This window comes from Nanorana parkeri, unplaced genomic scaffold (assembly GCF_000935625.1).
Source record: "Nanorana parkeri isolate BGI_ZX_2015 unplaced genomic scaffold, ASM93562v1 scaffold262, whole genome shotgun sequence".
Classification (NCBI taxonomy): domain Eukaryota; kingdom Metazoa; phylum Chordata; class Amphibia; order Anura; family Dicroglossidae; genus Nanorana; species Nanorana parkeri.
The window spans coordinates 1,071,461-1,086,775 of NW_017306530.1; the positions used below are offsets into that span (position 1 = coordinate 1,071,461).

The following is a 15,315-nucleotide window of genomic DNA, read 5'->3' on the forward strand; positions in this document are numbered from 1 at the left end:
TTTTCTTTATGGTTATTTTTTCCCATTGCATTGCGTTTTTGATGCGTTCAAGAGCAGATCCAGAGCAGGTAAAATAGGGCTTGCCGCAGTTTTTTCACCTGCTCTGGATCTGGTCTGGATCCGCACGCTGCGATGTGAACTGGAGGTCAAAATACTATAGGAATACATTGGACGCAGTTTTGATCCGGTCTGCACCTGTTCTGGTCTGGATCTGCTCCGCGCTTGGTGTGAACAAGCCCTTAGGGTTATGTAGCATTTCAGTCTCCTCAGAGTGGTGAATGAGAAGAGTGTTCATAGACATCCAGTTATTGCCTAATTAAAATCTACACCCAACACTGGAATACCTGCTAGTAAACATTTACATAACCCATGTCAAACAAGAGTTCTGATGACTGGTGTCCACGTTTTTGGCTGGTCCCTGCAGATTCTGTTGACCTTTGTGTGAATGAGACCCAGAGTTTGGGGCCTAGACAGCGATACTGTATACTCTAACTGTACAATGAAAATTCCTACGAAACTTGTTGAATAATGGTATCTGTGAAGCTGAAGTCTCTCTTTTTTTTGTAGGTTTAGGAATACCACTTGGGCATGCATTTTTCTGGATATTCCTGTCTTTTAGATTTTCCATCAAAAGATATAGGCTTTGGATGTTCTCTTATTTTAGCAATGACTCTTTCCAGGTGTGCTTCTGGCTGCCAATTTCAACATTACCCCAAGATCCTTCCCTTTTTCCCATTATAGTTGGGGGATGGGAGATGTGTCCAGGTGGCAGGGTTCTTTGAGGAGATTGTGGCAATTGGGTTCAGGAGAGTTGCTTGCATCCACATCTTTGGGATTTCACCGGGGGCTGGGATCAGAAATCTTCTATGAGTGCTGGAAAACTGCCTGTAATGGGAAGCAATTTATTCTGGTACTGGAGTCTATAGCTGTGAAATATTTATGACTAAGCTTGTTGAAGCATTGCTAGCAGTCTGCAGCTTTCTTCCTATTGGTCATGCTTTTGAAGGAAGAATAAATGCTGCAAAATCTGCAGTTTCAGATATGGTAGATCCTGAACTCTGCAAAGTGTGTCACCATTGTGAAGCCATGTTTCAGAAGGTATAGTGTTACTTTCATTCCCATTTGAGATTTGCTAAAAAGGAGATAAGCGATTTAAAGAACTCTTTTAGAGGCCAAGAACATCTGATACCTACCGGCATGCTGGGAGTTTTTTTTGCTTTTTCTCCAAAACGAAAGAAGATATTTCTATCTGACTGTATTAATCGGTGCATTGAGAGTGGAGAAATCAGTGCAGGAATAGGAAGTTCTTACATTAACATCATGTTGGCGCATCTATAGGTAAAAGTATAGATAGAAAAACAGTAGGTCTCTAATTTCAGATGATCAGTTCAATACGGGCTGCATGGTAAGGGTACAAGTATGAAAATTCTGAGAAGTATTTTAACAAAATGATTAATGTACCTTTTAGGAGGCAAGGGAACATATTCTGCTTCATTAGGAGTGTACAAGGTGAGGCAGAGCGTCTGGGCTGACTGCCAACTTTAGGGCGATAACCGTCATCTTTGTGGGAGCCAAAGCTGCATTTGCATTTTAGTTTGCTTCACTGTGTTTGAAGGTTGGAACACACTTTCCTCTGTCATCAGGTTCACCCAAACATTTATCAGAAAATTTTCATCAAGTGTGTTAACCCTCTGAAATCAAGACAGGTGATTTTTTATTGACTACTGTTCAGACATAGGAAAAAACAGGCTATGACAAAGAGGTTCTGCCGAATAACCGATACACATGTTATGTTAAAGAAATAAAGAATGCATCACACATAGGAACACTCTAAATAGGTGATGTGAAAACCATGAGCTCTGTCATGCCTGACCTCTCCTGAAATTGCAGGCACCCTGACTGTTATGGTAATCCTCTAAGCTTCAATACTTTAGGTTACAGACCACAAATGCAGATCAGTTCTGACTTCACATGCTGCATGTTCTGCATCAGTGACACAAAGTATTGAAACCAGAGGTAGTAGGTGGCTTGTATTTTTCTAATGATAGGTTAATTGTCAGGATGAATGTTTAATTAATTATACTTTCTGTATCGTAGGTTCTAAAGATGAATACAATAGTGAAAAATAACATGAAATGGAAAGGTTAGACCTTCATTCATGCTAGATGGCCTCATAGTCCAGCTGAAGTGGAGATGATTAGTGATGAGCTCGGGCGTGTTCGCAAGCGCCTCGTGCCGAGCCCGCCAGGAAGCCGTCAGCGCGCAGGGCCAATCACAGGTACTGAGACATTTCCCGATCTCTGCAGCTGTGGACCGGGAACATGTCTCAGTGCCTGTGATTGGCCCTGCGCGCTGACGGCTTCCTGGCGGGCTCAGCACGAGGCTCTTGCAAACATGCCCGAGCCCATCACTAGAGATGATGAATTTAAGGCCCTTGGTTAAGATCCAATGCCAAACCATGTATTTTGTTTCCACAGAAAACCTCAGTACATTAGGGTTAAGATATTAATTCATTGTGGAAGAGCTTTTGGTTAATGTACTACAAAAATAAATCCTGACTTCCTTGGTCACTGGCACTGAGCTTTTCACCAGATATTCCATTTGATCAACACATGAAAATGTTTTGCTTGGCACATGATGATTCAATGCTGATCAACAATTATTAAAGAAATTCATTACTAGAGCTAACATAGAATCTAACGTAGTAGATAAGTGGAGACAAAATGCACAGACATAAGAAATTCCATTGTTGTGCTTCAGGCCCTTCACACTGCTGCATTGAAAAGCAAGATCCTGAATCTTCATCTTGATCCTCTAGCTTGTATTTCTCCATTTATTCAGTAGAATGGGGTCCTTCACAATCAGGAGCAATATTGGTTGGACAAAGACATTTTTTCCATTTTGTACACACAAAAATATGAGTTTAGATTTGAAAGTTGAGATACAATGCCCACAAATGTGGCACTTTGGCTGCCTAATCAGTTTGATCACAACCTAATGAAGCAATTAGGTTAAGCTCGAGCTTAAGAGATACCCCTATGAGCCACATTTTTTTTATTCTGACACTTACAAAAATGTTCCAATGTGTTGGAGGTTCACTGTACAAAGGTGCCAATCCTTCCTTTTGTATCATTTTCTCAGTGCCTGTCATTTTTTCAGATGACCTCTTCTGTGTATGGGTAGCATTATTTACTGTTATCAATTAGCATTGTTCTCATCTATGTCTTTGACCTACATAACACCTCCCCCCTATGTTACAGAGAAGAGGGAAGGCATTCTCTCGTTTTGTCCTAGGGGGACCGGCAGCTGTTCTCCATAGATACAGTGCAGTACAATGAGTGAGTGAGTGTTGTCACTCTGGAACAGGAAGTGTGTTAGAGGCAGAATCACCAGGTAAAGGTAGAAATTAAGAGGAAAAAACAAATGCAGCCACCATATCTAAAGACTTGTCCCTATCTCACATGCACACATAGGAGGGCCAATTTGCATGTTCACAGGGAGAACATGCAAACTCCTTGCAGATAGTGTCTTGCCCAGGATTCGAACCAGGGACCTCCAGTGCTGCAAGGCAGATGTGCTAGCCATAAGATTTAACTGCAGTGGCCAAGTTTTTGCCATGTTTGCTGCATACAAAACAGTGTCTTCATGTACAGCCTCCAGTACTAAAAAGCATGAAAAGATGTTTCTTTAGACTAAATGCTTTCCATTGGCTGAACAATAGCTGAATAGTGACTCAGATCAGTCTACATAAGCTTTGTGAGTTATATTCCCACAGTATTGGTCTATTGTAAGCCTCACCTGTTAAAGCTGTGTGAATATCATATGAAAACTTTGTGCCAGATCCAATTTAGGGAGTTGGCAGGTTTATAACAATGTATAACAGAGTACAATAGAACTGTATTCCTCGCATTCACGGTTGTAAATTTACATCTCTAAAGACATTCATTTACTTAGAACATCACTGGCAGCACGGAGCAAAAATAAACACATTAGAACTAACCCAACATGATCGTTTGCTGTACAGTATAGGGATTCTTCCTACATGACCAAGGCTGTACACCAACAATTGTGAAAACTATCTCTTAAAGCCAAGTGTTTTTGCTGTGTTCCACCAGTTACCACTGGTCACCCATGTATCATTTACAATACCAGAAACCTCTGTCACATGTTGAAGATCTTTCCTAAACATCATTATGAGCCTGAACAACTAATTCAGCTTCAGTAGATGACAAACTATAACAACGGAATAGTATTTCTTCGTCTGGATAATTTTCTTTTTTGTGGTCCACTGTATGTGCAGCCCTCACATTGTACTTGTTGCCTTTGCCATCTATAGTTCTGATAAAACAAAAAATACAACACTGCTATCAAATAATTATCTGTTTGCTGCTCTCCTGGGCGAGCAATGGCCTCTTCTGGTTGTGTTCGTGCACTCGCCCAGGAGAGCTAATGGCCACACTTTGGCAGATTCTATTCTTGTTTTTGGTAAATAAGCCTCAGTTATACTTCTGGAGAAGCGAAGCATACATCCAAGAAACCTGTAGAGTCCTCCATCCTATCACCTATGTAGTATATAGATAACACAAGCAATTAAACGTATACTGATGAATGTATCAGAGACAACGAATAAGTGTAGGATGATGATAGCGTAATATATAATTGGAGGCTAATTGGGACTAATGTCAGGTATATTATGCCAATTTTTAGTATGCCATTTAAAGCAACCATTTTATAGAATACGTAATGTCTCGTTTACATACCTAAAAAGCCTGCTTTGCATGTAACTGGTGATCCTGCCAGTTCCCTTTAGTTCCTGTTGCAAACTGACTACACCAAGCATGGAAGCAGATCTATGTTGGTGTGGTCAGGTTGTGTTCCTAGGATTGCTAGTAGGCGTTACAGGATGCCGTGCAAGCGCAGGGTGTGCCTGTAATGACTAAAGTCCATTTTTCTGCCAAGCCCCCCTCCATGGCACCAAGCATTATTTAAGATCTACCTACAGTCCCAACAGATAGGCGTAGAAGAAACGATGCAACGGTCACTTGACCGCAAAGAAAAGGAGGTAAAAATGGTACCTTTTAAAAACATTTTTAAAATGTAATTTTTTTTCTTTGGCATGCTTTACCGGTGGATAAACATTGCTAAGATATAGATCACATGGGTTCCATTTACAGTTGCTTTAACAATAATGCAAAGTGTATTAGTCAGCTTTTCTATGAGATGTCTTTAGAGTCTAATTGATGGAGATTTTTCTTTAGTTGCTCCAATAGTAGGCTTTTCAAAAAGTGACCTAGAGATGCAGACAGAGGTGCCTAGTGCAGAAATTTTTTTATCGTTAATCGCTCTTAAACATTTAATATTAGGCTCCATTCACACGAGCGATTTATCGCACGTATTCATATGCTTGGAAACACGCTAAACATTAAAAATAAAATGCATTTCAGTGTACATTGTTCACACTAGGGCGGCATCTTTGCAGTATGAAAACGCACGTCCGACAAAGAGTGCGACTTCACAAGCGGATTCCACACGTTCCAGGCTATAGTAATAGCTGCAAACACACGAAGTCCGCGCTTATGTTAAGATTTGCCTGTTTTGGAAAATGCATATGCCAACACTGTTGGTAATAATAAATGCAGTGCTGCTTCAGCACATTCTGTGTATGAACAGGTTCTCTAATTGGTGGGGCACTTTGAACTAGTTGGAGTATTACAATCTCTCCATTACAGGATGTATAAAACAAATGCAATTACTCATTGCCAGCTAGTTACCAGAGTCTTAAAAATAGCCATGTGTTTGCTTGTTTTAGATACGGAGCTGGCTGTCATCAAATACTTTTGATTACATTTCTATTGAGACGCTGACTTCCTTTTATGTCTTTGTCCTTGCTCCAGTCTCTGTTCCTGTCTTTGTTTCATGAATTAGTTCTAGTAATACTTCCCATTTCCGAGGGACCGGCTGCTCCTGTAGCTGTGGAATCCTAATAGAGACTGAACATTTTTTTTCTATACCTACATTTCCTCCTATTTTTGAGGGGAAGTGAAGACTGTGTGTACATTGGAAAGTCACATGTTACTATCTACTGGTCTAGCTGAGTTTCCATTCAGTCTTAAGGGGCCAATCTTACAGATTGGGGTAGACTCATTCCACCAATCGCATTGTTCCAAGCAAGGTATCTCTGCATGCCTGCTTATGAGACAGGAAGCATACAGAAAAGCTGGAACATCCTGTTATTCATTTTGTTGCTGGATGGGATTTAAGGAACAGCATCTCTAATGCGAAAATCCACCATGAAGGTTTAGTGGTTTTCGTGTTTGCTTTTTCCTTCTATATTTCTGGTCCATCGTTCTTTGTTGTCTTCAGCCTTCATATTGTAATACTGAAATAGTAGCATATGGAGTTCAGCCGGTAAAGAGATGTGGTGTAGTGGAGTTATAATCTAGCAGAAACAGAGTCTATGTTTTCAGTCTGTAGGAATCTAGCCGGTTTCTGTAGGAAATGGCAATTTTTATACAATATCCTGTAAGGATACAAAACACTAGATTGCAACTGTTCTATCTCTACAGCTCAACACCACCACACTGCATCTCTTTATAGGCTGAATTCACAACGCTGTTATTTTGCATAATCTTTATTCCCAGCAATGAGAGCAAGTGAGAACTGACAATGGCAATCACATGGGAATAGCATGTGTGTTCATGTTATTAATTTATTTTGGTTCATGCTTTGTAGATTATATATGCACAGTTGGAGTGACTACTGTCTCAGCAAAATTATCTACCTGTTAGAATCTATATAAAATATGAGCTGTTGGTGAGACACGAGGGCAGGTGTTTAAACTTGGTTTTATAGAATATCCCATCTATTTGTTTTCTCTTTTTAAGATTTAGAGGCTTTTGCAGAGCTACTTGCCCATTAAATCTTTTGTGAACGTTTGTTCTGCGAGAATAAAGAAAAAAAGGAATGTTCTTGGCATCGTTTTTCAGGTTGAATGTAATACCATGATATAGCCAGTAGATGGAGTAGAGAGGCATAAGAAATATTAATTTTCTTTGCTCCTCAGCTGCACCTAGTGGCCATATTGTGGTATTACATTTTACTTTAAATGAAAATATACTAAGAACTTTGTTTTTGCCTCTATTAACCCCTTGTCGTTCACCCATTGTAAAATTTAGGGGCGGATGCTTTCCGGTGGGTGGACGTACATGTACGTGATTTACTTCCTGGTAGCGTGCGCGTGCGAACAGGACCTGCCAGGAATCTAAACAGCCGTTACTGGCTGTTATATACAAGCGTTTGGCCGGCTCTATAGCTGGTCGATCGCTTGTATGACCGTGCAAAAGGCCCCCCCTCCCTCTGCTGCCACGCTCCCCCGTTGCTGCCGGGACAGCGACTGCCCGTACTGAGAAGGAGGAGAGATCAGCATTTCCCCCAACGCTGATCTCTCCCCCTTCTCTCTCTGTCTAAAGGCAGAAGCGCTGTATATTACATCACTTCCGCCTTTAGCTGTCATTTTTCTGGCTGAGAGCCAGAGAAGAAGCTGGTGAAGCAGAAGCCTGCTTCATCAGCTTATTTGGGGGTCCCAAGGTGACAGGGGTCTTGGAGACCCCTGATGTCTCCATAAAGAGGACCTGTCTGTGTATATTGGCTATCGCATAGGGGGCTTGTTATCCCCCTATGTGATAGCAATCAAGTTAAAGGAGAACTATGGGGTCAGTGTTTTTCCCCATAGTTCTCCTTGGGGTAACGGGAGGACACAAACTAGCGTCCTCCCGTTACACTAAGCTCAGTATACAGCTCGCGGTATACTGAGACGAACAACAAAAAAAGTTTTTAAGTCCCCCGCCCCCACTTATAAACGTAAATACGCGTTGGGTGCGCCTATGTGCGAAAACAACAATTACACCACACATGTTATATATCGCCACAAACGCTGGAGTGAGGGCAATAAGTCTAGAGCAATCAATTACTGATAACACTAAATTGATAAACGGTTAAAGCATCGTCTATGGCCAATTTTAGGCATGGTAGTTTTTGCGATTTCACGGGCGCACGCAATTATAAAGCTTGACATATTTGGTGTCTATTTACCTGACATGACCCCAGTGGCTACCTCTGTTTCCCATGGTCCCTGTGTGTGTTGTAACCACCACTCCAAGCTCACTCTGGTGATGAACTACAATTTCAATACAAATTAGTAAATTAAACATGAGATTGTAGTCCATCACAGGAGTGAGTTTGGAGATGATGTGTGGATCTACAGCTGAGTGATATACAAATAAGATACATTTTTGTTAATAAGGTACTTGAATGTATTTTTAAAATGTAACTCCTGAGTTTAGTGTCACTTGAAGTACACATTCGCTGTTGAGTGATTCATTGCTTCGCACAGTTTAAGCTGTTGTCAGCTTTCTTTACTCTTGATCACAAAAAAGTTTTTTTTTTCTTTCAATAATTTTTGAGTATTTAGACATAACAGGTAATCAAACAAATAAGACACAGAGAGGTATCGTCAGTGGAAGCTTGTGTGGTGCTGTAATGGCCTAAATATTTGAAACCCAAAACCATGTTGTGCTTGATAGATGACCATTTTGAATGTGTTCTGTATTTCAGACGTTTGAAGCCAATGACTTGTATCAAGGACAGAACTTTAACAAGGTGCTGAATTCCCTTGTTCTCCTGAATAAAGTCACAGCAGGTATGTACACAATCTGTCAAGAAGAAGCTCATCATAGTGGGTTTAAGTGTGTCTTGTATGAAGGAATCTCTTCTAGTGACTGCTTATTTAAGACTGGATTTGTCAGCCTAATACTGATTCACAGTTATTTTGCCTCTACATATTACTAAGCCTGCATTTGTGCTTTTTCGGTGTGTTTTGTGTAGTACGTTTTTGCATATTTTAAAGAAAGTCGGCAATTATCTAGAAGTATCTGTTTGTAGATTGTCATTACTAAACCTTTCTAAAGGTGTGCTTGTTGTCATTCCAAAGATATGGGTAAAGGTCCTCTTTACGTTTCTCATGCATTTATCCAACGTCTGGATCCCAGGACATCTATATATGAAGAAATGATAGTGGGCTTAGTTAAAAATGTTTTCTTCTTCTCAGTCTTCTTCTTGCTGTGGGTGCAGACATAATCCAGACACTGAGATTCAGGTATATGCATGAGCCTAATAACTGTCCAGTCTAAAGCTGGCCATACACCTTACAATTATCTGCAGATTTTCTGTGGTCAGATGGAAAAGGTGCAACAGATTCCTCCATCTACACTTAACTGTGTGGATGGAGTAATCTCCACCTGGGCCAATCTGTTGCACTTTTTCCATCTGACCACAGAAAATCTGCAGATAAATTGTAAGGTGTATGGGCACCTTAAGAATGCCACATGTAGGGAAGGTCTTTTTCCATTTGTACTTTATCTGATAATGGGATTTTGTCAATTAGTTTGTCTAACATGACAATAACATTTTGTTCATAACAATAAGATCTTCACAAAGAAAAAAAAAAAAAGGGAAGCTGAGGCTTAAGCTGGCCATACACCTATAGATGATCTGCAGATTTTCTATGGTCAGATGGAAAAAGTGCAACAGATTCCTCCATCTACGCTAAACTGTGTGGATGGAGGAATCTCCCACTGGGCCAAGCTTCAGTATCTTGCTAGTCGGCCCCGCTGGCTCTCAAAACACCTGAACAATGCCTGCAACCAATCAGATTGTTCAGGTGTTTTGAGAGCCAGCGGGGCCAGCTTTAGGTAGCTAGGCAAATGCAGCATCATTTCAGGTGAGATCAATTTGAAATGCTTATGACCTAGCTCTGTGCTGCTTTGATCTCCCTTTCTAATCTCATTGACTTGTATGAGGAGAAAACCTGTTCTCACACCAATAAAAGCCTGTGTACACAAAGTGCATGCTGTGGAGCAAGTTCTGTCATACTTTTCCATGGTGTAATGTGTGGAATAGCGTAAAGGATAGTTTTATTGCATAAATTCAAGGAAATAAAATGTGTTGTCATTTTAAAAAAGTAGTTATCTTTTTTGTGCTAGAAAAAATTAGTGCTAAAATCTCTTAGTTGCCATTTGCAAAGTATAAATACCCTTGTGACCTACACACTCCTTGAACTTCACAGGCAGGTAACAAAAATATTTAGTTTTTCGACCTTGTATCTTCCTGCTCAACACACTAATCACTGATCAAAGAGCAGGCACAGGAAGCAGTTAGTGTATGTAAAGCCCAAACATTTTTTTTGTTCTGGATGGAGTGTGGAAGCATTAAAACCTCTGTCAAATTTGTATTGTTCTCTCTGTGTTAGCCCCTGTGGCTGACATTAACCCCTTAGGTCTTGGTGACTATTGGAAGATTTTTTGGGGGGAGTCCAAAATCTTCCAATATGACACTTGTTCTGGTGATAACTGTCTAAGATAGGGGTCTCAAAGTACCAGCCTGTGGGCCAATTTCGGCCCGCGAACCGGTACCATGCTGCCGGCTGACAACTGAGGCATGCAGTCACAGACCACAGACCTGACTTGAGGGAGCAGCCAGACAGTCTGCATCTGTGCGCTCTGACAGCCTTCGCTGAGCACCGGCCTCAAGAAAGGAGGATTAGTAAGGTCTGCACCAGCCAAAGGTGCAGACCATACTAATCAATCACTGAACCACCAGGGAATGTGCCCCCTCCCTGCAAAAAAAAATATACTGACACTGCACACACACATACATGTATACATACTGATATGACTAACAACAAAACATTAACACACATTCCGACATCACTCACAGAAATCCTGACAATTCAGGAAAGTCAGGAAATCACCAGCACTCAGTAGTAAAGATAAATATGTCCCTTTTATTGGACAGAAAGCGTCACAGACATCCAAATAAACCGACGTTTCGGGACCGCGCAGGGTCCCTTCCTCAAGGCAGAAAGATCTGAGGTCACATTCCTCAAGGCAGAAAGATGTGAGGTCACATCTTTCTGCCTTGAGGAAGGGACCCTGCGCGGTCCCGAAACGTCGGTTTATTTGGATGTCTGTGACGCTTTCTGTCCAATAAAAGGGACATATTTATCTTTACTACTGAGTGCTGGTGATTTCCTGACTTTCCTGTGTTTGCACGGCGCCATCCGTGGTATCTCATCACTGCAAGCACCACTTTTTTCATATCTGGCCGGGACTGCTGTGAGGAGTGCGGAGGGTCTCTCCATCTACTTGCATCCTGACAATTCACACACACAAACTATCACAAAAAAAAGAAATGACATTGCATACAAAGAAACCATCATAAACACATATACTGACAATATAAACACATGCAGACATTAACACTGGTATGGTATATAGTTACAATTTATTTTGAAGAATTACATTTGGCAAGCGGTCCCCATGAGAGAAGATAGTTTTTTTCAGTGCTCACCAAGTGAATTGAGTTTGTGACCCCTGGTTTAAAACTGGCCATACCCTGCTCTATTTTTTTCATTCAACCCGCGGGCTGTATTAAAAAAATAGAGCAGACTCCTCCATCTGCACTTTGTACACTGATCGAGGAATTCATGCTGTCTCTTTTATATTTTGACAGTGGCTCCTTTGCTCAGCTGATCAAGGAAAGCCAGCCAAAAAGGTTCCAATAGCAGCACCCACAGTGCAAATTTCGGCGGGTTTTTCAACAACTGGCTGAAATTTGCACAGTGTATGACCACCTTTAGTGATAATATCCACTCACTATGAAAAGATCTCTTCTTCCTGCCGTGCCTGAAACAGGAATTGAATGGAAATCTCCAGACACAGACAACAAATACAATCCTGATGGGGGTCTTAACTCTCTTCTATTGTACCCAACACTACAAAAAAAAGAGGTTTGGTTTTAGATACGCTTTAAGCTGATACAGGAAATATGCACTTTTCTTGCTATGCAGTCCAGCAGTTTGCGAGTGGCAAGAATGGCTAAAATCTTTAACATGATTATTGCAGCTAACTTTTATCTTGCTGCTTTAAGTGATTTGGACTGTTTAAAAAAATACTTTTGATATAATCTGTAGTAAATTATTGTAATTTATAAACATTTTATTTTTGTACTATCCTTAAAGGAGATCTATGAGGTGAGTGAAAATCACTCATCCTCATAGTTTGAGCCGATGTGTGACAATGAAACTGTCACAGGTCGGCTCTATAGATTGGGAAGTGAGCGAACACATACCGTCGCTTGCTCACTTCTCGATCATCTCGTGCAGAGAGCCGTGACTGTCAGTCATCATTCCCCGCAGGGATTCCCCGCTCCGAACCTCCAGCACTGACTGGTGGAACGGACGGGGGAGGGTACAGCTTGCTCTGCCTCTAGATAGGCAGAGCCAGCTGTCACTCACGCAGCTGGGTGGATCTCGACAGTGATGTCGGGATCCGTCTCGGCTGCGACGGTCTCAGGATACCACGAGCTGTAGCTTGCGTTATACTGAGCTTTGTGTCACGGGAGGATGCTAGTATATGTCCTCCTGTGACCCTTAAGAGAACTATGGGTAAAAACACTTACACCATAGTTCTCTTTTACGTCTTTCTAAATGATAGACTAGTTTCATCCTGTATGAGTGTAAGATTCATTTGCAAGTATAATACATTACAAACATGCCCAGGAAGTCTGGCCGTGTGCCTGCTTTATTGGTAGAATGTTTGCAATAGGGCTGTTTTATTTCTTCTTTTTTTTTCTTCTCCATCTCATATCCATCTCATATGCCTGTTTTATTCTGAATTGTTTTCCAGCTGCTTCCCTTTTCAAGTAGCATTTTCTAACCGGTAGTAATGAACAATGAGTATGCAAGTCATGGCAGTGGTGGAAAACAGACATCCTGTTCATCACCAATCTAGGAGAACATTGGCCATATCTGACTATTTACGCACTTCCATTTTCTTAACCCTTCCTTTTCTTACCAGCTTTGACAACCCATTTATTATTAATCCTTTCATATCAAAAGTGTGTCTTTTACCAAAACATTTTTTTTAGTTTTTGATAGGAGGAAAGGTTTACAATCCCTGTCTGTTGTTTTGTTTGTGTACCATTAGATACATTTTCCTTTTACTTTATAACCTTGTTTTTACAATTTTTTTTTTTTTTAACCAAAAACGTTTTAATAGCGACCAATAACAGTAGCGTTACTCTTAAAGATGATATCCACCCAATGGCCTCTTTTGTTATTGGGCACTCTGGCAGAAAAATCCAGTTTGGGCTATTCTAAAAGATGTCAGGATTTCAACTTAATGTGAAGAGATTTCCTCTCATTTCCTCTTTTGTCTCTGGGACAGGAAGTGAAAGGAATGCTCTACTATGTAGGCACAGACAGCTTCTTGCTCCTCACCACTCTATCCAGAAACCTGTGCTGAAAAAAGGGTGCAGGTTGCTGTTGTTTACCTCATTTCTTAAAATGCTAGTTCCCTGGCTTTCTGGCTGAACATCTTCTGGCTGCAGTACTTTGAGTCACCTGACCCAGAAAAGTTATGAAGATCAGAAGTCTTAGCGGCACCATCTGCACTCTTATTTAGTGTTGGTGGCTTATTAACCTTTAAGCTGGAAGATTACGAAAGCTGGATATGCAGCAATTGTCAATGCCAGGTATAGGTTTCATTTTAAAGGAGAACGTTCATAAAGGCAACATGAAGGCGGTCATTGTTACTGAGAAAATGCTAGTTCCCTGGCTGCATATATTTTCTGAGTAAAACCTGTGACATACTGCATGGGAAGCAGCACGCAGCAAACGGAAGCAGCGGCGCTCAGACCTTCACATGCAGTGTGTTTTGCAATTTTCGATCCGGCGCATAAGCTTGTGAGACCTAGCACAGCTGAGCGTGCCCGAGATGAAAAATTCCATCTTCAGCCAATCAGCTTGCGAGTATAAACCCACGTGTCAGGATGCAAAGTCCATTGAGTTGTTACACATGAGCCGATTGAAGCAGAAGTCTTTTTCATCTGGCTGCGCTCAGGTCTGCGCCTTGCAGCTTCGCTTTGCTCCGCGTTGCTTTGCGTGCAGTGTGTCATGGGCTGAAGGGATCCAGAAAGTATTAAAACTAGGCAACATGACAGCCAGGCAGTTAGCATTAGAAGATGGTGTGCAGTGTAGCCTATGTTTCTATTTACCTTTGTCCTATTTTTGAGTTGATAAATCTTTCCTTGTGTTTCATTTTTACTGCAGGAACTTTCTGATAAGTTAACTCTTCAGCATTACTGATCTTTAAGTTTGTAATGTAAAATAAATGCGTTGTGTGGTTTCTAGATATTGGCTTGGGAAGTGATTCTGTGTGTGTCCGTTCGTCTTCACATCGGATAAAGTCCTTTGATTCCCTTGGGTCCCAGTCTATTCTAAGCCGCTCATCAAAATTATTGCAGAGTCAATACCGAAGCCTGGTAAGTAATTTATATATGTTTTCCTGCCTTGTGCATGTTGAAATACTGGGCTGATTATTGCACATACCTTTTTTTTGTGTGCGTATTACTATTCTTTTTTTTATTGTACCGCAGTACAAATCAGTAGTTACTGAGACTTCATTTTCCAGTTTTTACTTCTAACACTTTACCGGATTTCTCCATCTTATGAGCATAGATAGGTTTTTCCTGATAGATGAGGCATGGGGATCTCTTAATTCAATTGTGTGTTCTCATCCTTGGGGAACTAATAGGTCTTGCAATTATTTACTGACATTATGCAGATATGTACATTTGAAGACTTTTTATTATTACGTTTATCAAATTAGTGCGCAGGTTAAAGATTTAGTAGTTTGTCATCATTCATTTATTTATTACAGGTATTTATATAGCGCTGACAATTTACACAGCGCTTCACATATTTGCACATTCACATCAGTCCCTGCCATCAAGGAGCTTGCAATCTAAGGTCCCTATTTCTCATACATACTAGGCCAATTTAAGCAAGAGTATGTCTTTGGACATGTTTAGTTGTTTATATAAATCATTCTAGTTAGGGATGTCCCGATGCCACTTTTTCAGGCCCAAGTACATGTACATCCCCTACCCTTTATCGGGCCTGATTCTGATGCTAGCATCGGTATCGGGACATCCCTAATTCTATTCATGTCATATGCAAAACTGCATGTGGGGGTCACATCTGGGGTTGAATATGTTAGTGTGGTATTTAGTTTTTTTTAAAATGAGCTGTGATGGAACCCTGAGTCAGAAAATGTTGGTGGTCCCCGGGCCCCCCACCAGCATTGCCACTCCTGCAGGCACACCCGCACCTATGTATGTATGTGTATATATACTGTATGTGTATATATATATATGTGTGTGTGTGTGTGTGTGTGTGTGTGTGTGTGTGTGTTTAAA

The 15,315-nt window shown here is 40.9% G+C and overlaps 1 protein-coding gene across 7 annotated transcripts in view; it reads left to right on the forward strand.

The window, feature by feature from the left end:
- The window catches only part of ARHGEF7 (Rho guanine nucleotide exchange factor 7), a 137,309-nt gene that overhangs the window by 25,124 nt on the left and 96,870 nt on the right, over positions 1–15,315 (forward strand). For 6 of the 7 annotated variants that reach the window (XM_018557012.1, XM_018557009.1, XM_018557011.1 and 3 more), the window contains 2 exons: positions 8,614–8,698; positions 14,249–14,379. In XM_018557012.1, the coding sequence (XP_018412514.1) occupies positions 8,614–8,698; positions 14,249–14,379 (216 nt within the window). Of the gene's footprint in view, positions 1–4,942; positions 4,979–7,587; positions 7,615–8,613; positions 8,699–14,248; positions 14,380–15,315 lie in introns of all 7 variants that reach the window. The other variant, XM_018557013.1, reaches the window with a different exon arrangement.